Below are 22,103 nucleotides of genomic sequence, written 5' to 3' on the forward strand. Positions count from 1 at the left end.
TTGTGATTTTTCAGACTGTAAGCTACACATGGGCAGGATATTTAGTCTTAATTGTTTTTTTTTTTTAATTTTGATTATTGGTTGTTCAAAACATTACATAGTTCTTGACATATCATATTTCATACATTTGATTCAAGTGGGTTATGAACTCCCATTTTTACCCCGTATACAGATTGCAGAATCACATCAGTTACACATCCACGTTTTTGTTTTTACATACTGCCATACTAGTGTCTGTTGTATTCTGCTGCCTTTCCTATCCTCTACTATCCCCCCTCCCCTCCCCTCCCCTCCCATCTTCTCTCTCTACCCCATCAGGGGACTAGAACATGGACAATTAATTATGTAGCAAGCTATTCCTTAAATGTTCATTAAACTAATAAATGAGCTGACAAGAAATGAGAGGCCATGGTCTATCTTCAGCAGTGGCCTCTCCCAGCATAGCAGCTATGGTTTCCTTGCCTACATTCCAGACACTGGGTGTAACTGCTGATTTTGTCCCCTACCACTGGGCCAGCCATTTAAGCCAGGAATGTACTATCCTTTTATCCTCAGTATCTATGCAAACTGGCAGCCCAGAACAGATACTTAGTAAACTCCAGATGAATGAAGGAATATGGAACTATTTCCTAATGGCTACTCTGACTTGCTGTGCTACACATTTCATTTTAGTAAAAAAGATCTTGCCTAACAATGTGCAGCTAACCCTGTTTCTTCAGGTGCAAAGGAAGAGCTAATACTTGAGATCACACTACAAGCAGAACTGAGCCCAGGATTTCATCTCTAGGACTAGAAGTATAAATCTCAATAATCCAAGGTTCAAAAACAACAACATTATCACCTAAAGATAGTGCTGACCATACTATGTAGAATACTAATTCTGAACAACTGGAACTAGATGTGTCTCTCTAAAAATGAGGGAAAACCCAATAAATCCTATACCAATATGGTTCCTTTAGGCATATATTTAGGTTTTAATATAGATATTTCATATACATAACTTTCTAGTGTTTTTAGTACAGATTTTATTATAGAATAGTTTTAGGCTTATAACAAAATAATGAAGGTAGTACAGAAAGTGCCCCAATACTTCACACCTAGTTTTCCTTTTTATTAGCATCTTATATTTGTATGAAATATTTGTCATAACTAATGAATAAATACTGGTACTTTACAAGTAACTAAAATTCACACTATATTCACATTTTCTTAATTTTATCTCCGGTGCTTTTTCTGCTCCAGAAGCCCATGCAGGATTAGCATGTTGCATTAGTTGTCCTGCCTCCTTGGGGTCCTCTCAGCTGTGGCAGTTTCTCAGACTTTTCTTGGGTTTGATGATCTTCACAGGTTTGAGAGGTGCTGGTTAGATATTCTACGGAATGTTCCTCAGCTGAGATTTGTCTGATGTTTTTCACATGATTAGACTGCAATTCCACATTACTGGGAGGAGGATGGGAAGGGCAAGTTGCCCTCGTCTTCACACCACATCAAGGACATGGACTAGAAACCAGACCCATGGCTGCTGCCGATCACCTGGCTGGAGGCAGTGCTTGTGGGGTTTTTCTGCTGTGGAGTTTCTTTTTTCTCTTCCTTCTTTGGAAGGAAACCATTATATGTAGCCCAGCTCAAGGAGTGGAGATTTATGTTCCCCCTCCCTGTTTCTTTCTTTTCCCCTCCCTCCCTCCTTCCCTCCCTCCCTCCCTTCCTTCCATCCTTCCTTCCTTCCTTGTTTTTTAACTGTCAATGGACGCAATACTTTATTTTATTGATTTATTTTTATGTGATGCTGAGGATGGAACTCAGTGACTCACATGTGCTAGGCAAGCGCTGTACCACTGAGCCACAACCCCAGCACCCTATGGTATTTTTAAAAGTATAAAAATATAGAACTGTCTTAATTAAAAAGAGAAAGAATTTGGTAAGATAAACAAGAGGCATTCTTTCCTGTGGAAGATTAAAAACTGGCTTTGGGAACTCTAACAATAACAGCACCTTGGCAATATAAGTGACACCGTACTGTCCAAGACGTTTTCAACTGAGATGTACTCTGTGGTTTTCATTTTCATTGGAAACAGGAGGGTTAGTCATTACTCTTCTTCATCTGTTGCAAATCTTATTCTTGAGAGTAGGTTAATATGTATTTGTTAAAAGCTTTGGATGTGGTATTTCTAAGCCCCATTGATTTGTTTCAAACCTATATATTATCTCTCTCTCTCTCTCTCTCTCTCTCTCTCTCTCATGTCTAACTAAAATGCATAGGACCCAATCCACTTTCCCTGGGAATTTACTGCTGCTATGACCCCAGAGTTAATGACCTTAAATACACAGAAGAAATCCAACCCTCCCCCTGTCATGCACTTGGCAAGGCCTTTATGATTAAAGAGAATCTTAACATAAATAATGCAAGATCAATAACGTAGTATACCAAATTGCATTTAAAATATTCATGCAATTCTTTTTAAAAAATAAAACCACAAATTGCAATTCAGACGAAGGCTTCTGAAGGGAAAGGGATGCAATCTATGAATGAGTCTGAATATCTCTCTCTGAAATAAATTTATAGAAGACTCTTCCACAGGCTTCTGTCTTTCTGGATTATTTCAGCATAGTTTATGATAGTAGTACAAAGTGCAGCGTTTCTGAAAATACTAGATAATATGGTGTGCTTGGCTCAGATACAGTAGATTTGTCTTCAAGCAATCTGTTGTGATTTTATAGAGGATATCTTTTCCTTCATTCTTCAAATATAGTGAAATAATTTACTAAAGCAGTAAAATAGCTCTTGCTATTGATTTAGAGTCAGATGGATAATTTGATTTAGAACTTGCTTGCTCAGATTTCCTGCTTTCGAAAACAAAGTATTTTAAAAATGTTCAGTTTAAAATGTGGTTAATAGCAAAATAATGAGACTACAGGATTTCAATAAAGGGCATTACTGAAAGCATCTTAAAAATGAAAACCAAATTTCCTAAAAATGGTTTAGAAATGATGCATCTCAGTTGTCATTAGTAAATATATGTCTCAGAAATATAATTTTGTATATGTATATATAAAAAATTTACTGATGTCTAAGAATTTATGAGCATAATTAAATCATCAAGAATGTTTTCTGAGCATAGTAAATTTTATCTTACCATAGATCAACAAAATGTTTTGACATCAAGAAAATTAAATTTTGTCTTAGGCCTTGACATACATCAATAAAATAAAATTCACTGTGCTTTTAGATATTAAAAAGCCTAAAATGTGATAGATATGACACATATTTATATTCAACTTTGAGAATTTTCTAGTGGAATAATTTCACACTGATCCAAACATTGGTAAATTTAAATTCTGTAAATTAAATAAATGTAAATCCAAAGGCACAATATATGGGTAATGGATAAACTTCCAATAATGTCCCTTTAGAACTTAGAATTGGATTGCTTGGGTCTGCCACATGGGTCACTCCTGAGAAAACTTGATTAATAGCATTATTAGATTGGGTTTGAGAAGACAAATTTTTATTTGTGCAGAATCATGAACATTTAAAGTCATGGATCCTAAATGGGTAAATCCAATCTGGATTATTCAGTTCAACAGAAAGAATCTCAAATGGTTTAGGACAACTCATATCATTTTTTAAAAATAATTATTCATGCAGAACTATCATATCAGGGAAAAATCAATGGAATTTAGTAGTTCAAGAACTGCCATTTACTTTTACGTGACAATTTTTTTAAAAAAAGTGACAAGTTCTTTTTATTTAATGTGGGAACCTTCAAATCTTATAATTTAATACAATCCTTTACATATCTTGTTTAACAGGCAACAAGATGCACCGTTTCCATGTAGTTTTATCTATGGCCTCAATTCTTATTTTGATGATTTAAGTTAAACCTGTTACTTTGCAAGTGGACAAAAAAATTACATATTAATAAAATTACAAACACTTATGATACTTTTGGTCAAATTCTATGAATATAATTTATGATAAAACTTACTAATATTTTGAATACCCCAGAGGAATTAATAGAATGACAAAACTTTGATTTTCAGCATAAAACAAGTTAAAATGCTGTATGTAAGGACACAGATTGACTTGTGCAGTCAGCATTTTTGTCATGATACTGATATTGTTTCCTCTGGAACAGCTTTAAACTTTGAACTTGAATTTTGATGCAGTCTAAAATGTTAGTGCATCCCTACATAGGTACATACATAGGTATACATATATATATATATATTGCATGATTATTAGGGCATGAAAAATGAAGCCAAACACGGGCAAAACAAGATGAATGATGACAAAAGACAGCAAGTTTGTGACCTGGGTATGTCTCTTTCTTGCTAAAACATATTTTTTGGGGGGATGAAAGGAGATGCCCTATGGAGAGTGTGTGTGGCCCAGTGTTTCAGCACTGATTTTGAGGTCTGGCACTTACTGCAGCTGTTTGGCTTTACCTCCAGGTGGCGAGCACTCTGAGGGCAGGGCCATGTCTTTTCTAACTCTGTATTCCTAGGTCCCTGTCAGCAAATTTTGGAGTCCAGAACAAATGGTGTCTAAAGTATGATGAGAAAACACTGCCTGTTCAAAAATCTCAAAGTCCTTTCATGGCCTTCTTCTCTTCTCTTACAAGCTCTTGAGCCAGAAAGGATGGAAATAGAATAGTGGCCTATTTTTCTTTGGCTAAAATCACTTATAACCCTTTCATCAAAAACATCCTTCCTTAATTTGTCTTAGGACCGTCAATCCTTCTACTTTCTCAAAGCATGATGGACAGCAGTAAACTCACCTTCTAAGAGCCAAAGCAGAAAGTATACAAATAAGAAATAGAGCAGGAATTGTCTCTTATGATTCAAATGATTATTAGCCAGTGATTTCATTCCTAGACATGCATTTATTGATCACCTAACTATTGTGCCAGGTAGTGTGCAAGGTTTGGAAAATAGTGATAAGCAAAACAATCTCTACTCAAGGAATTTAGGATTTAAGAATGAGTGTACTGGGTTGGGAATGTGGCTCAAGCAGTAATGCACTTGCCTGCATGCGCAGGGCGCTGGGTTCTATCCTCAGAACCACATAAAAATAAAATAAAAGATGTTGTGTCTACCGAAAACTGAAAAATAAATATTAAAAAAATTCCCTCTCTCTCTTAAAAAAAAAGAAAAGAATGAGTGTACTAAGCAACTGTAGTCTGCCTCAGAGTCACCTTATCAAACTATAGGTTCTTGGGTTCCCCTTCAGAACAGTGGAATCAGAATCTCCAATAGTGGGGACAGAGGTTGATAGGTATGTTTACTGAATCCCACACTCTCAGAACCATTGCCCACACTGAGATGCTTGTCTGAAATATGCTCTGCTAGCCATCAACCTCCCTGCTCATCCTTCTTGGTCTTAATCCAAAGCTCCGTCTTTTGAGAATCTTTACTGACCCTTCCTTTCCTCACCTAGAGTTAATTCCTTTCTTCTCTGACTGCCTACCTTGAACCCGTTTCTATCAATGACAAGCCTACCATATTGTGTAATTGACTGGTCTAAACATCTGCTTATCTTAGTATTCTTGGGCTCTGTCAACCTCAATCAGCCCTGTTCTCTTCTGCATTCTGGTACCTAGCCCAGAGCCTATAGGTAGTGAGTGGCCAGGAAATGTTCACTAAATTATAAAGTTGCTTTCACAAGACATAGAATTTTATTATTATTTAAAAATATCCTACTAGGTGTATTCATTCAATTGTAATTTCTAAGTGCACTATTTGATATTCCAAATCAATGTGAAAAATTACCTTGTTTCACTTTCTGAATCCACCCGTCAGTTCAGTGTGGTCTGATTTAAACCCAATGAGAGCATTTTTAGCAAATAAAATTAGAATCCAATTCAAAACTTAAGGATTGCGTGTATTCAGAATGTGAAATATTTGGAGTAAAATTTTTCTATTCACAGTTCCATTAAAAATGCTAATTTAACTCTGAAATGCTTGTGCTACTCAAGAGATTACAAGAATTAAGGGAAATAGGCAAGGCATGGAGGATCAGGAAAAAATGTGAACTGGTTTAATTATCAACTTGATCACCAAATATGTCCACTAAATCTCTCACTTTAAATTCAGTCGCTATAAATGTTTGTGTCAGAATCTGTCTAAAATAAATACATCACATAATCTCAATTTTCTGTAATTTGTGAAGGAAATTACCATTTCAAAGAAGATCAGCACAAAATGTTGACTCATCTTATAGTCTTCTATCAAAAGATAATAATAATTGCAATTTTCTCATTTATATTTTACAATGAACATTACCTTCTTCAATATACTACAAGAAAATTGCAAACATGAAATCTTCTTTGTTGTACAGACTTATCATGGTGACTTCTTCAATAGTGTTACTCCATACATACACTTGGTGTTCCTCATCTTCTGAGTGGTCAAGACAGAAAATGGGAGTCAGCTTTGATTCTTCCCTTGCCTACCATCCATCCATCTATCCATCCACCCACCCATTAGTCAAATCAAGGTCCAATGGATCGTGCTCCATAAACATCTTTGATGATTCCCTCTTCCTTCTTATGACTATGTCCACTGCTCTAGTGTAGGCTTTCATATCTCCTTCTTCACCTCCCTCTTTAGGTATGGGCAGTGATCCTTCCAACTTGCCCGCTGAAAATTCACCAACTGTTTCCATTGACAATGGCATAAAAATTCAGTCTTCAGCAAAGTATATCCCATCTTTTATGATCTGCTTCTCAGGCTCATTTACTATTTGGCTCTGGACCCTCAAAGTGTGCTTGCTATTTTACTTGTACTTTCTGGAACTTGTCAGGTGGTCTTGCTCCTCTTCAGCTAGTGCTCATGCTGCCCCTGTCCCTAGGATCCTCTCCTCACTTATTGAACTGACAAGCTCTATTTGATGCACTGAATGAGACCTCAAGCATAGTTCCACAACCTTCTACTTATAGTTTGATTTGTGTATGTGTGTGTGTGTGTGTGTGTGTTTGTGTGTTTGTGTGTATGTGTGTATGTGTGTTCTATCTTTGTCTGTTGTCTCCCCTCTAGATTAAACACCTTGTGGGCAGGAATGCTTCGTTTTGTCTTTGTTGCTCCCACAGCAAAAGGATTGCCTGGCATAAGAAAGATAACCAGTAAATTAGGTTGAACAAATGAATGCTTATCTACTTTACCTATACCTAGGACTGGTCCTGCTCAGAGCTGAGCCAGGAGCTATGCAAATGTTAAAACATGTAGTAAGAGGCTCTAAAGGCAGAGTGATAAACAAGATCTTGATCAGGATATAGAGATTTCTGCTGCCTCCCTCCCCACACTCTCTTCTCTCTCCTGTCCTTACTGATTCTGCAGTGTAAGCTTTGATGGAAATAATGCCCCGTATTCACAAGAATTTTTTTTTCAAATTCTTTGATTATTTTTATACAGCTTGTAAATATATTCAATGATTGATTTTTCTTTAGTCAAGTTTAACTGATTTGAAGAAACAGTGTTTTTATTCAGAAAAGAAGAGATTCTAATATTGGGATTATTGGTTTGCTCACCTGACCATTTATTAGAATCATCTGGGACAGACAGATGTCCAGGCCCACCACAGACCTGGGAAATCAGAAATCTTGGAAAATGCCTTGGGAATTTGAGTGGTAAATGTTCCCAGTCGGATGGTGGTAATCAGCTAGCTGGAATACCACTGGTTAAGGTGTAATATTCTTTCAGAAAGTGGAGTCATAGGTTAAGAACATAGATATTTGGTCCCTGACAGACTGAATTACAATCTAGATGCTCAACATGCCCTCCTCACCCTTAGAGACGGTGGAGTAACTGAAGCAGGGTCAGGGGTGATGCCACAGGTGCAGGCATTGAGGAGTGGAAGGAATGGGAAGGAATGGAAGGTGGAAGGTTCACATTTTACCTCTTGAAACACTTTCATCTTTTTGACACCCTCACAGATCCAATGGTTGCTAACTCTGAAGACAGGAAACTCAAAATTGTTCTGAGAATTCTAATTTATTTATTTTAATTGTCTCCCCCTCCTTACCCCTTCCACAAACACATAGCCCAGGCTGGAAATTGATAAAATTGCTGAGAACCTGATTACTATTTATATAACTGTGTTTTTATGACACAATATGTTCCAGGTTCCAAGAATCCTAGTCATCTGTAGAAACGTAACTTATTCTTAGATTGAAAATGGTCTCTGTTACCCTAGAAAGAAAAGTCCAGTAAGTTACAGAACATAAATATTTATAACAGCCTGTTCTTTTTTACTAGACAATTTGTGGCAGAAAGCTATCTTTTTCTTGAATTTTGTAGACAGAGGGCAGTATGTACAAGCCAACTGTACAGGCAAAAGTGTATGTACAGATTTTATGGAAAATGCTTTCTTTAAGATATCTTCATGTAATTTTAAAACTCAAAAGATTCTTTAGTCACTTATGGTAGCTTGGAATTTCTGCTAAGCATAAAAACAAAACAAAACAACAACAACAACAACAACAACAAAAAATTACTACATAGCTCAGGGAGGTGTTTATTTCTTTGCTTCAGAAAATGTATGTATTTGATATCACCATGGCTTTGGAAAGGGTGCACACACAGATGTGATGACGAGCGTGGTGCCAGAAAACTCAGTAGTTAAAAATGATAACCGACCTTGTCATGTTGTCATTATGCAAATCAAAGACATGTATTGCCAAAGTGATTTATATTAGTGCTGTTGAAAGAGAATTAAAAATGTAATCTTCAGCAAATCATTTTACAATTAACATTCTATGGCTGTCTGTGCCTTAAAATGGTGATTCATATTGAACAGTAGCTGTATCGGTCTTTCCTTCAATTAGAAATGATATGGCACTTAAATTCAATGTATCCAGTTGACAAAATTAAATTAGTGGAACTTAAAAGATATTGACTTTCAATCTTATTAGGTGTCTTAGAAGTCTCCCATTTTTTTTTTTGTTTGTTTTCGTTAATGCAGCTATTCTTGGACTTGAGGACAACAAATCGGTAGTTCTCTGGTGTAGGAGATAACAGGTAAATGGTACACCCTGTTTCCTGGGACAGTGTGCTCCTGGTCAAAGGATCACTGATCAAATCAGTGCTACACGGGGTCATCACAACACAGTTTCCATGGAGATCTGTCTCTTGCTGATTGCCCTTCAATTTCCTTTAAATCCCCTAACTAGTTTGCAGCCGTAGACTCTTCTCACTACTATCCACATAGTAGCTTGTTAGTCCTCCCAGACTGCCATGATGGCACTCATTAATGCCCAAGGATTACTACTACCCTTAATGTCCTGCTGATTTGGAGTCATTATCAGTTACCAGCACTGGAGAACTAAGATGGAGGACCTTTTCCTAAGAAGATTACCAAGGCTTTTTTTCTCCCAATGTGTTGAGCCTAAGAGCCCACTCTAACTCCATCATTTTACAGATGGACTCAGAGAGAGCCAGTGTGGTTAATATCGAGGGTTCTCTATCATTTTAGAAAAATATGTAATAATTGCAACTAGAGTTAAAATTCTTTTAAACTATTTTTATAAAAGAATTCAAAACTGTACAGCCTAGAAGAATAGGTTATTCTATGACTAAATAAGTATGGAAAACAGTGGGATAAACAAAGCAGATTTCCTTCCTGTAGAAATTCTTGCTAATGTTCTTTGTGAATCTATAAGAAGGGTTATATACACACAAATTTTTGCTCTTTTCTTACTTAACACCCATGAGATCTATGAATCTACAGAAAGAAAATTGGCATATACTATTATAGAGATAAGGGATAACTATATAAGTTATTGACCAATTAGGAAATGTTTGAGAATGAAAGGAGGCACTACTAATACTTATTACTGGAAAACAGATGAGATTATGGTTTCTACACAGGCATAAATCAAAACATTTGAGGGCTAAAACTAATAGAAAGGCAGTCACAGAACTGATTTCTAAACTTGAAGGCTATCATGTACAAGAAGGATGAGTATTATTCTGCTTTGCTCTAGGAGGATAACAACAATAATAAAAATAATAGGGGGAAATCACATGAAGGAACACTTTTACATAATGTGAAAAAGATCCATCCAAAAAGGGAATGATTTCTATGAGGAAGATGTGAGGACTCCCCTCATTCCCCAGAGATAGATGCTAACCAGTGAAGGATGCTGTATTGGCTAGAAGTAAAGACTTCTAAGAATCAGTTAACATTTTTATGATTCTAAGATTTGACTAATAGGAATGTATGGCAATGTACTGAAACATTACCACATTTCAATCCAAAGAAATGCAATGGTTTAAAAGGAATACTCAAAATGTCTTACAATCCAACTTTTCCCAATATGCCATTTGACCAAAGGTACATGAGGAATAGACTACTGAACAAATGAAACACCACTAAGCTTGAGTAACAGACTTTCACACAAGTTAAAATCACACTGAACACTTTGTCACAAGGCCTTTGTCTCTGAAGTCACCTGTGCATCTGTGTAAAAATCATTGCTCTGAAAATACCCAGAGGCAGTGAGTGATGTGAGAATTAAAGATTTTGAAGGTTCACACTTAAGTACAACTAGTAGATGAACAAAGGGTAAACAACAGAAGGAACCATGGATGTCCTTCAAATTAAATTTGTTCATTTTTACAAAGAACAATAACACAAGGATATAAATAAAGTATCTTACTCAATACCACACAGTAAGTTAGGAGCAGAGTTGAAGTCATAACTTAGACATGGATCTGTTTAGGACAGGAACAAAATGTTAAAATTATTCTCATTCTCATGTAGGAAAATAGTATATTAATAAATTGAGATTAATTTTTATTAAATTATAAATTCTGGATAGCTAATTTTTTATATAAAAAGTAGTCATATATGTAGTTTGGGGAATAAATCTCTAACTCTTCTACTTCCTAGAAAGGGAAATTCAAAATAATGATAACACAGTAATAATCTTTTTAGCATGAATTTTCTTTACTAATGATGTTATATAGTAATATAGGATCAAAATATCCCATTGTGTAGGTGAAATGGCAAGTGATCTTTTTTGTTTCTGTGACTAAAATACCTGAAAAGAACAATTTTAGAGGATGAAATGTTTATTTGGGGTTCACAGTTTCAAAGGTCTCAGTTGATGCATGGCAGACTCCATTGCTTTGGACCCACAGTAAGGAAGAACACCATAGTAGAAAGATGTGGAGGAGGAAAGCATCGCAGGACATGGAATTGGGAAGCAGAGGGAGAACACTGCTCAAAGAGGACAAAATATAAGCCCCAAAGGCATGCCCCCAAATATCTACCTCCTCCAGATTCACCCTACCTGCCTAGGGAACACTACCTAGTTAATCCATTCAACTAGATTAATACACCGATTGGGTAAAACCTCCCATAACCCAATCATTTCACCTTTAAACTTTGTTGCATTGTTTAAGATATGATCGTTTGGGGAACACTGGTATCTAAACCATAACAACTACCAAAATCAAACAGCTACAATCAGAAGAACTGGAATTCTCACCCCCATTACATTATTTGAAAACAAGTACAATAGTATTCCCATTGTGCTTGCCTGTTTTCTATGAAAATTTTTGTTTTGCCAAAGCTATTTCTGATATTTCTTTATATGGAAGCATTTTCACATAGAAAATCAAAACAAAAACCTTATATCCATGGATCCGTTTGTCCTCAGGTCTTCATTTACCAAGATACTGGGACAACAGTCTCAAGGACCTGGTCTTGAGCAGTGTTCAGTAAATATCTTTTGGGTAGGGGCAAGGAACAAATGGAAGTTGTTCAGTTGAATTTCTACACATGGGAAACCTCTGCAAAACAATTTTTTTTCATTTTCCTTTAAATTTGAGAGTACAAATAAGAAGTTCTGCACACACACCTAGTTCCACTGTGGAGTTTTCTGAGACACTGCAAATCAACACACAATAGCAAGTTGTGTATGTACAAAGCAATTACAGATGTTGAGTAAAAAGCACATTGATTTGATGAAATGGGCGTTTCTTTCATTAAGTCTACATGCTACAAATCCAGTTGCACAGTGATAGGAGAAAATATGGGTTAGAAAATTTAAACAAAATAAAATATATAAATGGTGCTTTGTACAAATATACAAGAGTAGGAGAGCATCATGCCCTTGTGTCATAATACACTGACATTCTTATAGACCAAAATAATAGTTTGGGAGTTGACTTAGTCCACCATTACATTTAGGAGACTCTGGGAATTCACACTTGAGTAGTGAGAGAAGATGGTTGGTATGTAGATCTGCTAAGTTGGAAATAGCTTTTGGAAAGCCAGCTCTGGCCCTCCCACAGTGAGAAGTTTCTGACATATCTGAACAGCGTACTGGCAGCCATTTCTTTACACATATCAGCACATTTTACATTTTTTAGCAAACTGCCTCTATGATACTTTCACACAAGAGGAGCAGATGGGTGTCATTGATACCTATAGGAACAGAGCACTTGTGTGACCTCTGCTGGGTCCGAGCCAGGCAGAAAGGCTCAGAGGTGAGGTGACACAGCCTGTTCAATGCACTTACAAGCTAGTATACCACCCTGAAGCTCTCTTTCTCTTGCTGTGTTCACCTGAAAGCCACATGTGGTGCCACAGATCAAAGTGCCTGGGTCATGGAATTACCACCTAGAGGACAGATACCCTGGACTCTCATATATCTGCACTGGAATTGGCGAAACAAGAAAGCTTACTTGGAGTTACGCCCTACATTCTTTGCCATGTGAAGGGTAGTCATTTCCATTTTGTAGATAAGGAAAGTAATTGAAGGTCATAAAGTAGAGGTATTTATCCAACCAGTAGAGTGATAATTTCATATATCCAACAGTACTATGGCTTGAAGTTATTCTAACTACTGATTTGTGCCTGTAATAATTTGATCTTTATTCATTTGAAGAAATTGCTAGACCTGCTGCCTTAGAAAATTGTAAAACTGTGTGAAAATTAACTCATGGTTCATAAATTAGCTATTACGTTAATTTATTTTTCTCATTGAAACTGTTGAACATTTTGTCTAGATCCAATAACTGGCTCTATCCAACTTCAAGAGAACCAGAAATGTAGGGGAGCAGAAGGATACACATGAGCAGTAAATGTCTTCCCTACAGAGAATGATACCAGAATTGCTAGGAACTAGCTAATGATAATGACCTATATTAGTGCATATTCACTAGTATAAAACTGTAGTGTCCAACCTATCATCATGATTAGTGTCTTTGTTTTCACACTGTGATCTGGGGGCAAGAACAATAAAATTTTAAAAGCTTAAGCACCTATTTATAATTGCTCTGACCTCTAACAACGAATGAAGCAGCCTGTCACGGAGCTGTAATATTTTATGTCCACAGAGGCCCCAAAGTATATTGCAATCGTATATAGAAACTACACTCTATTGAGCAGGGTATTTTTAGCACAGTTCTCAAAGCCTCACTGAGCTGGAAGAATCTGAGGCAGTAAAGTTAACCGCTATCTTCATTGTGTCCATTAAGATCAACTGGACCCTCAAAAAGTGACACCAGTTATCAGACGTGAAAGCAAATTTCCACCAGCCACTCAAATGTGTCCTGAAGAAAGAATATTAACTGACAGCCTTGGCATTTAGAGCTAGTTAAACACATACAGTATGCAGTTAGGTTAACTGACCAAACCACTTACATTGTAATAGTATAAAAGGTAAAAACCTCTGTTTCTAAAGACTCTAAAAATAAAGAATTCTCTAACACACAGCTCAAACCTCTCAAAGTAGATATACTCCTTCTGGATTTTAAAGTCAGAATTAGATAATTCTGTGCATGAGTCTCAAAAGTGCACACAGATGTGTGTGGTGTGTATCAACACATGGACTCATCATGGCATGGTAGAATGAAGTACTACTTCAAAATGTTCAGTTTCCTGTCATAGGACTACAGAGCTGCATCCTTGGCCACGTGACTTTGCCATGCCTCTCCCTGGAATAGGTAGAGTACATATTCCTGCCTCACTGAGTTGGCCAGGGACTCTGGCATGAGTGACAGACAGTGGTGAGGTGAGATCTTAAGAGGCAGCACATGCCTCCTTCTACTCAGTCCTCGTGCTCCTCTGCCATCTGCCAGTGAAGGAACGTGAACTGGGTGGCTGCCACCTCAGAATGAAAGACATGTGAAGCAGAGCTGAAACCAGCTGGCATCTGAAATAAAGCTGCTCTGGCCATCCCATGGACCCCGGAATGAGGAAACAAGCAAAGGTTATTTTAAGTACTATACTGAGGTTTTAGGGTTATCTGTTATGGTGCGTAATAAAGAGCAAGCCTCACTTGTAAAAAAAAAAAAAAGTGGGGGGATGGGGCAGGGTGCACAGAATCTCTTTTGAAAATGTATTTCCAGGGCTGGGGATGTGGCTCAAGTGGTAGTGCGCTCGCCTGGCATGCGTGTGGCCTGGGTTCGATCCGCAGCACCACATACAAAGATGTTGTGTCCACCGAAAACTAAAAAATAAATAAATAAATAAATATTAAAAAAATTCTCTCTCTCTCTTTAAACAAAATGTATTTCCAAGGTACTACAAATTCTGCATTATTTGAAAACATAGCTTCTTGAAAGCAGGTAGAAAAAGAATAGAAATGCCAACGAAATTAAGGAGGATAGACATATGAGTATTTGCGAGATAAACAAAATAGATGGAATGGGTTTGGTAATATGCATATAAATTCTAAGGAGCTACTGATATTCTTAAAAAAGATTGCAAAAATTCTATGTAAAAAGCGTTTAACTTTCCTAAGAGCATAAGCAAGAAAGAACCTCACTTTTCTTTGATAAGACTGTCCTTGATGATGCTACATTTTGACTTTAAGATGATTCCTCTAATTCAGAAAGACTAATACTGTTAGATATTGATATGAGTTTACTGAAGAAACTAGACACTCAAAAGAGAAAAACACTACAATAAACATACTCCCAAGATAAAAGAACCACCTCGAGGGCTAACATTTGCAAAAGTGAAATGAAGAAAAACAATTTGGGTTTTAAAAATTTGGGTTCATAGTCTACCATCTATAAAAATTTTCATATTACCTTTAATTTTCAGGATTGGGTTTCAACTATGAGCAACAAATAATTCAAATAATAGTGGCTTAAACACTACAGGATTTCTTCTTTCTCATAAAAGAGTCTAAAGACAATAAATGTGGGGCTGGAGGGTTCATCATAGGCCCAGGACTCTAGCTTGTTGCTTCACAATGCTTAGCACATGGTTCCTTCTCCTCCTTAAGCTCTATAATATTCTCCCAGAATCCAGCTACCATACTCATGATAAGGAAGCAGAATAGAAGAAAAGATAACCAGGATCACCTTCTTTGTATAGGCACTTTCCAGACATTCCATGAAATAGCCTAGCCCATGTCACATCAGTCAAAACTTAGATCCACTGGTAGCTTTAAAGTAACATGGAAAGATGGAAGGGTAGGGAAGAGAAGGGGAGGGGGACAGGAAGGAAGGGAAGGAGGGAAGGAAGACCAACTAGTGGTTCTTTTATTAAAGAAGGGAAAAATGGGTATTGGGGACCAGTAGCCTCTGCCTCAATTCTTATTGTTTTGAGACTGCAACATACAGGTAAGAAACAAGCCTGCCCCAAATCACTATGGCAAGTGAAGACATGAACTTTACAGAAATAAAACAATAGCATTTCATTTTGAGACCTAAACAAAACATTAATAGCATTAACCCACAAAATGCCAGCATATATAAAACACTAAGGCAACATCTGTAAGCCCCTCCCTTCCCTCCTTACTTCCTTCCTTTTTTCATTGGTGCTAATAAAATGCTAAGTCCAAGTTATTGCTACCATTATCCAAAACAACTCAGTGGTCAATTAAAAATGATTTGTGGGTTAACAAGGTTAACTAGGTTTTCTTCATGCAAAACATGTTAATCTTGATGGCTAGTACCAATGGTCTAAATTTGATGCAGAGAGGCACATGTTATCCTTCGCCCTGTCATATTTAACTTTCTCTAAGTATATTAAGAAAAATCATATTGACATTAATCTTTCCCTACATATGAAATATCTTGAATATACATAATAATGTAGATTATTGGAAGTTTTTGCCAATAAAAGTATATGCCTTTTTCATAATGAAAATATGAAGATAGTGAGCAAAATTGAATACTTTCTAGGTGCCTCACACAATGCTATGCACTTAAAGTTACTTATTTAACTAACTCCTTTTTCAAAAATAAATCTAAAAAGAAGCTCAATTATATTTTCCAATTTATAAAATAGAAACTTGAAATGGGTAATTTTCACAAAATTGAAAGGTGGTCATGACAGAAAGTGAGCCAGGATACAAGTTTAAACCTCACTGGTTATAAAACTGAAGAATTAATCCCTGCTTTAGTGCACATGTCTTAAGGAAAACATTTTGGAGATAACTAGATACACACGTTCTCTTATTTTTATACTTCTTCTCTATCTTATCAAAATCTTTTAATCCTAATTAAAGGAATATTCAGAAAACTCCTCCTCTATTAATCACATTTAGTATACAGCAGACTCCTATGTCATAATCACTGGATAGTTGTGGAATAACTGGATGAACTATGAAATTATTGTACTTTTAGTAATTTGATTTTAATCAACTTTCTAATACATTCATACTGTACAAATGATTTTTATTTTATACATACAAATACTTCCCAATATCATATACACTTTTACCTCTCAGAATTTCTATTATAAAACATCCATCACTGAAGGCTAGTAGTGCTTTTAAAATAAAGAAATGCTTGCAAATATTTGGATTTGTGTGTATGCAGCTTACTGAAACATTCTAGGAACAAAAATAATGACTGCAAAATGCATTATTATTTAAGATCAAATTACAAGTTCTGTTACAAACTTAATGATCAATAGCCATCTCCTGAGTTTACAAGTCATAATTATCTATCCAAAAGAGCTTGAATTTGAAAAATATGTCAATTACACACTCATTTTTTTTCAAAGTAGGTCACACAAAGAAGACACAAGTTGTTAACCTATAATATTCTTTTTCTTAACCCAGAGCCTAACTGGAACATTAACTCAAGAATGCAAGTACAGTCATCTACAAAGAAGAGATGTGTCTCATATGTGCTATTTCCTGTGCCAGTAATGCAGGGCAAGGTGCCAGAAGACAGCATTGAGTTGGGCTGAGATGCAGGGATAGAGGCCACTTCTCTCTCTCTCTCTCTCTCTCTCTCTCTCTCTCTCTCTACCCCCTCCTCACCACCTACTTCCTCTTCTCCTCCTACCTTTGGTTGCCCTGCCTGTCACTGAGAATTTAATGGCATTATTTCAAAATTAGAATATTCTGTACTCTTGGAAAGAAAAGATGCTTAGCAAGTGTCAAAAGCATGATTATTAACATAAAAATTAAAATCATTTATATCTTTGTTGGTTGAGTAACAGAGGGAGATTGAGAGACTCCTCTCCTAGCTCTGGAGCCACGTGGAGCCCAGGGCTCTCCTAGACATGTGCTTCTTCTTGGGGGGCTCTCATTAGGTATTTTCTCTACTGTTGGATTTCATTATTTTAAGGAGAACCGTTGGATAACTAAAGAAGAAAATAATCTGTTTTATAGATTAAAACAAAACAGAATGAAGTAGAAAAAGAAACGAGGTCTTTGTTATAATCAACTTTAAAAAGATTAAAATTGAGAAACACTTTTGGACTATCATTAAACTGGTATTATAACACATTGGACTCAAAAGTGATACTAAAGTATTCATGTCACATAAGTGATTTTTGCCATGTGGCATTCACATGTCTTACATTTACTCTTAAGGACTGTGGAACGAAGGTGCGAGAACTGCATAAGATCACTTGTGCACTGTTGTGGGTAGGAGCATGCCCTGATAAAGAATGTCTTGTCCAATGAGACCAGTTTATGGTGATTTACAAAATATCTGCTTGTTTAGTCATTAGAATTACAAATAAAAATGGAAAATGAGTACTAGCAATCGAAACTCTATTTGCAAGAACACACCTTGATGGAGCACTATTTGGAGTCAAGTACAAAGGTAGGCAAGAAAAGAAACAGATCATAATAGTTACATTCTAAAACCATGAGGGGTTGCACAACAATCATGTGGTAGTCAGCTTTTTGTCAATGTGGCCAAAATACCTCACAAGTACACATTAGAGGAAGAAGTTTATTTTGGCTCATGGTTTCAGAGGTTCAGCCCATAGTCGGCCAACCATGTTGCTCTGGGCCTGACGTGAGGCAGAACAACATGGCAAAAGGGTGTGGCAGAGCCTAACTGGAACACTAACTCAAGAATGCAAGTACAGTCATCTACAAAGAAGAGATGTGTCTTCCTGATAGCCAGGAAGCAGAGACAAAGCTCTATTTACCAGGGACAAAATATGAACCCAAAAGGCATGCCCCCAGTGAACTAATTCCTCCAGCCACACCTACAGTTACCATTCAATCCATTCAAGTGGATTAATGTACCAGTTAAGTCCTACCTCACACATCTAATCAATTCACCTCTGATCATTTTTGCATTGTCTTTCATAGAAGCTTTTGGGGTACTCATCATATCAATGCATAACAAATAGGAAGACAGTTATGGTTCTGAACTGTACATGGAAAATGGTTAAAATGAAAAGTTTCAGGATATATACATTTTACCATAATAAAAAAATCACGAAAGAATTCTTCATATTGAGTGGATTAAGTGGTCTGTGGTGACTAGAAGTAAAGGCAGTATTGATTTTGTTTAGTACACATGATGTGTCAAGGACCTGACTCTTAATATTTCAAGTACATCTGTACCAGATTGTAGGTTTGTAAGAAATCTGCTTTAATTCAAAAAATTGAGAAATATGTTGATAAGAAACATTCTTTATAGCTGGTATTCAAAGCATCATAATCAAATGGCCCAATATCAAATAAATTAAAACATTAAAGTCACATGAAAATGATACTTTCCAGTGGTATATTTGATGATTCAGAGGAGTCTTTAAAGAATTGTGCTGGGTCTAGATCCTATCGTGATGAAGAGTAAATCTGCTCCCAACAAAATACTGAATAAATAAATACAGTCCTTCCTTGGCATCCATGAAGGTTGGATCCAGGATCTCCACAAGATCAACAAAATCTTCAGATGCTTCAGTCCCTTATAAAAAATGGCATAGAATTTTCCTATAACCTACATAGTTATTCCATATACTTTAAACCATCTCTAGCTTACTTAATAATACTTAATAAAATGCAAATGCTATGTAAATGGTTGTTTAGAGAATAATGACAAGAAAAAAGTCTGTATATACTCGGTAAAGATGCAGGTTTTTTTCATCAAATATTTTTAATCCATGTTGGTGGACTCCACAGATGTGAAACCCACAGGTAAGGAGGTACAACTGTTTTTATGGTAAAAAATAATACAATATGGAGAAAACATAAATCTACCATTTTATAGTTTTTTTTTAATTTTTCATTTGTGGCAAAGACTGGTAATAGAGAAACCAATGTCCCTTCTCTCCTTCTTCCTTAATGTGGAACACTGATATTTTAGAGAAATAGCAATATCCTCAGCTGATAAACTATATATTTCTAAATGATTTAACTTCATATTTCTATGTGACTAAATTCTGGCTAATAAGATGAAAGTGAACACTTTTGGATGGATTTCTGGGAAAGCTCCTTAAAACAGAGGGCTGACTTAGCTAGGATGCAACTCTTCCTCTTACCTTCTTCCTTCCTTGGGACCTAGATGAGGTAGCTGCAGCTCTACAGCTCTGTTGGGGGCCCAGGTAATAACCACATGTTAAGAACGTCCAACAGGAAAAATGGAAGGCTTCAAGTCCCAACAGAGACTGTAGCATCACCATATATAGACCACGAGTCTCTAAATTTTTCATCACAGGAGAAAAAGAGTCCACTAATTTTTTAAAAGCCTCTCTGTCTTTGGGTCTTTATAACTAGCAGTTGCATACAATTTCTAACCCATCCATCAGGGAGAATAGGAGTAAAATGGGTATGCCATCCCATTGAAACGAGAATCCTCTTCAAATTTTAACTAAAATGCCTTGTAGGATTTTAACCTCATTGTACAACACATGAAAGTTTTATTCCAAGCGAAATCAAAGGAGAAAAAGTAGCTCCTCTTATGACATTTCAGAGGTAAATCTGCTGAAGGCCATAGAACCATCACCACAGGGTATCATTCTAAACACAGATGCTTATTGCTTTCTGCCAGGAGAGAGCTGGTTTTCTACATAAGCTGCAACTAGGATAGGCACAAAGGAAACGTGTGGCCCACACAGCAAGAGCAGCAGGAATCAAAGTTGCTTGCTTTGTAAATCCTGAGATCTGAATGGTATATATGCTAGGCTCTCAGAGGTCTAGTACAATAAAATTCCTATTTTAATTACAGCAGCATACTTAAAGTGCTATCATTAAGGTTGTGTCAGCAATTACTTTTTTACAACCTTACTTTCCAGAGAATAATAAAAATACATTTGGGACTGATACCTTGGGCTGAAAGTTGGCATTCAGTTCTCCACCTGCATGATTTTCTTTGCTTCTGACAAATTGGGAGAATGCCTGCAACGTGCTTCCTTGAAGTTGTGAAAGAGAAAATTCTCAACGAAGAGAACTCCAAATTGCTTTGCCTTTGATTGTCTGAAATTCAGGTCTGTGAACTGTCAGGGCGATCACCGCTGTCATGTTTCAGGATGAGAAATGTGGTCTCTACGGCAACAACAGCTCAGCATGATTAGTGCTCAGAAATTAAAATCACCTCCTTGAACTGTATTCTAAAGATGGGAACCAGAGTCAAGGTGTAGAAGTATTCATTTTTTTCAGTACACAGAGGATGACACATACACTCTTAAAAGAAAGAACAGACTCAGAATGAATCTACTTGAAAAGGTAACTCCTGAAATAGAACTTTCCAGAGTTGGAAGGGAATAAACACCCACGTTTTATAAGTGGTAGAAGGTGAGTTAAAAAACCATAGCAAAAAGGCAACATTAGAGGATTCATCATTAGAAAGAAGTATCACTAGAAAAATTGATGTTTAAAGAGTGATTGTAAAACTGGTAGTATGATTCAACTTTAGTAACAATGATAAATATAACTGATATAATAACTAGAATGTATTGAATAAACTGTGGGCAGGCCTTTAGATAGTATTCTTACATGAATGAATTCTTTAACACCAATGACAATCCTATGAAGTAGGTAGTTTTATTCTTCCCATTTCACAGATGTGGAAACTGGGGCAAGGGGAGGTTCCATTGTCCCCACCACAAGGCTGGGAAGTAAGCAGGGAAACCTCCTTTATCTACCTCAATACTACGGAAAGGAGAATGTCTTTGGTCATGTGCAAGTCCTCTAAATAGAAAGCTTCCTTGTAACAGACTTGCATGGTTTTATGTAAGAAAAAAATAACCAGGTTTTAAGATACTCATGCAGAAAGTAAGAATAATATGCTTATAATGTTGAAATAAAGGATGAGAAGAATTTTATTGGGCATAGAAAAATGATTGAAAAGGAGAAAGAATTCGGGAGCAAAGAAAAGTTATAGGAACAAAGTCACTAAAAAAGACTGTGAAGTCAGTGACAAACACTCTCAGCCGCCCAGCGGCAGTAGCAGGGGAGCCTGGCAGGATAACAAGCCCACAGCCCAGACATCAATTTCTGACTTGCTCCATATTGCCTGGAGTAATTCTAAGACTCCTTTATGACAAAAGTGAAAATCTGATCAAACTTGGTAGGAAGATAAAAAGTTTAAGTGGCAGCTGGAGGAAAAAAAAGGAATAGAGGTGACAAGAGAAGAGAGAACTGGAGAACAAAGGTGCAGGAGGGGGAAAAGGAGGGTGTCGGGGGGAAAAAAACATCAAGAAGTTGTCTGAGAAAATAGGCCAAATAAGCAGGGCAATTGATCACAGGTGGCGGAACTTCCAGATACAAAAGCTGCCATTACTAAAACAGATCTTCCCATAATCCAGTTTCCTATCATTTCCAGCATGAATCTATCCCAGGGGGGATATGCAACTGCATGAGACTGGACCCACAGGCTCCCCACTCCACTCCGGCTGACTAGTAAGCAAAGATGGTCCTACGGTGTTACACCACTGAATAAGA

The 22,103-nt window shown here is 36.7% G+C and overlaps 1 protein-coding gene across 1 annotated transcript in view; it reads right to left on the bottom strand.

Moving 5' to 3' along the window:
- Positions 1-1,457: 1,457 nt before the first annotated feature.
- Positions 1,458-22,103, bottom strand: part of LOC308658283 (uncharacterized protein) — a gene marked incomplete at its 5' end in the record, with an annotated part of 347,970 nt that continues 327,324 nt past the window's right edge. Inside the window, one exon of the mRNA XM_081310852.1 lies at positions 1,458-1,593. Within this exon, the coding sequence (XP_081166978.1) occupies positions 1,501-1,593 (93 nt within the window). The 3' untranslated portion in view covers positions 1,458-1,500. The remainder of the gene's footprint in view (positions 1,594-22,103) is intronic.

Source organism: Spermophilus citellus (genome assembly GCF_964194105.1).
Source record: "Spermophilus citellus genome assembly, chromosome: 10".
In the NCBI taxonomy this organism is placed as follows: Eukaryota; Metazoa; Chordata; class Mammalia; order Rodentia; family Sciuridae; genus Spermophilus; species Spermophilus citellus.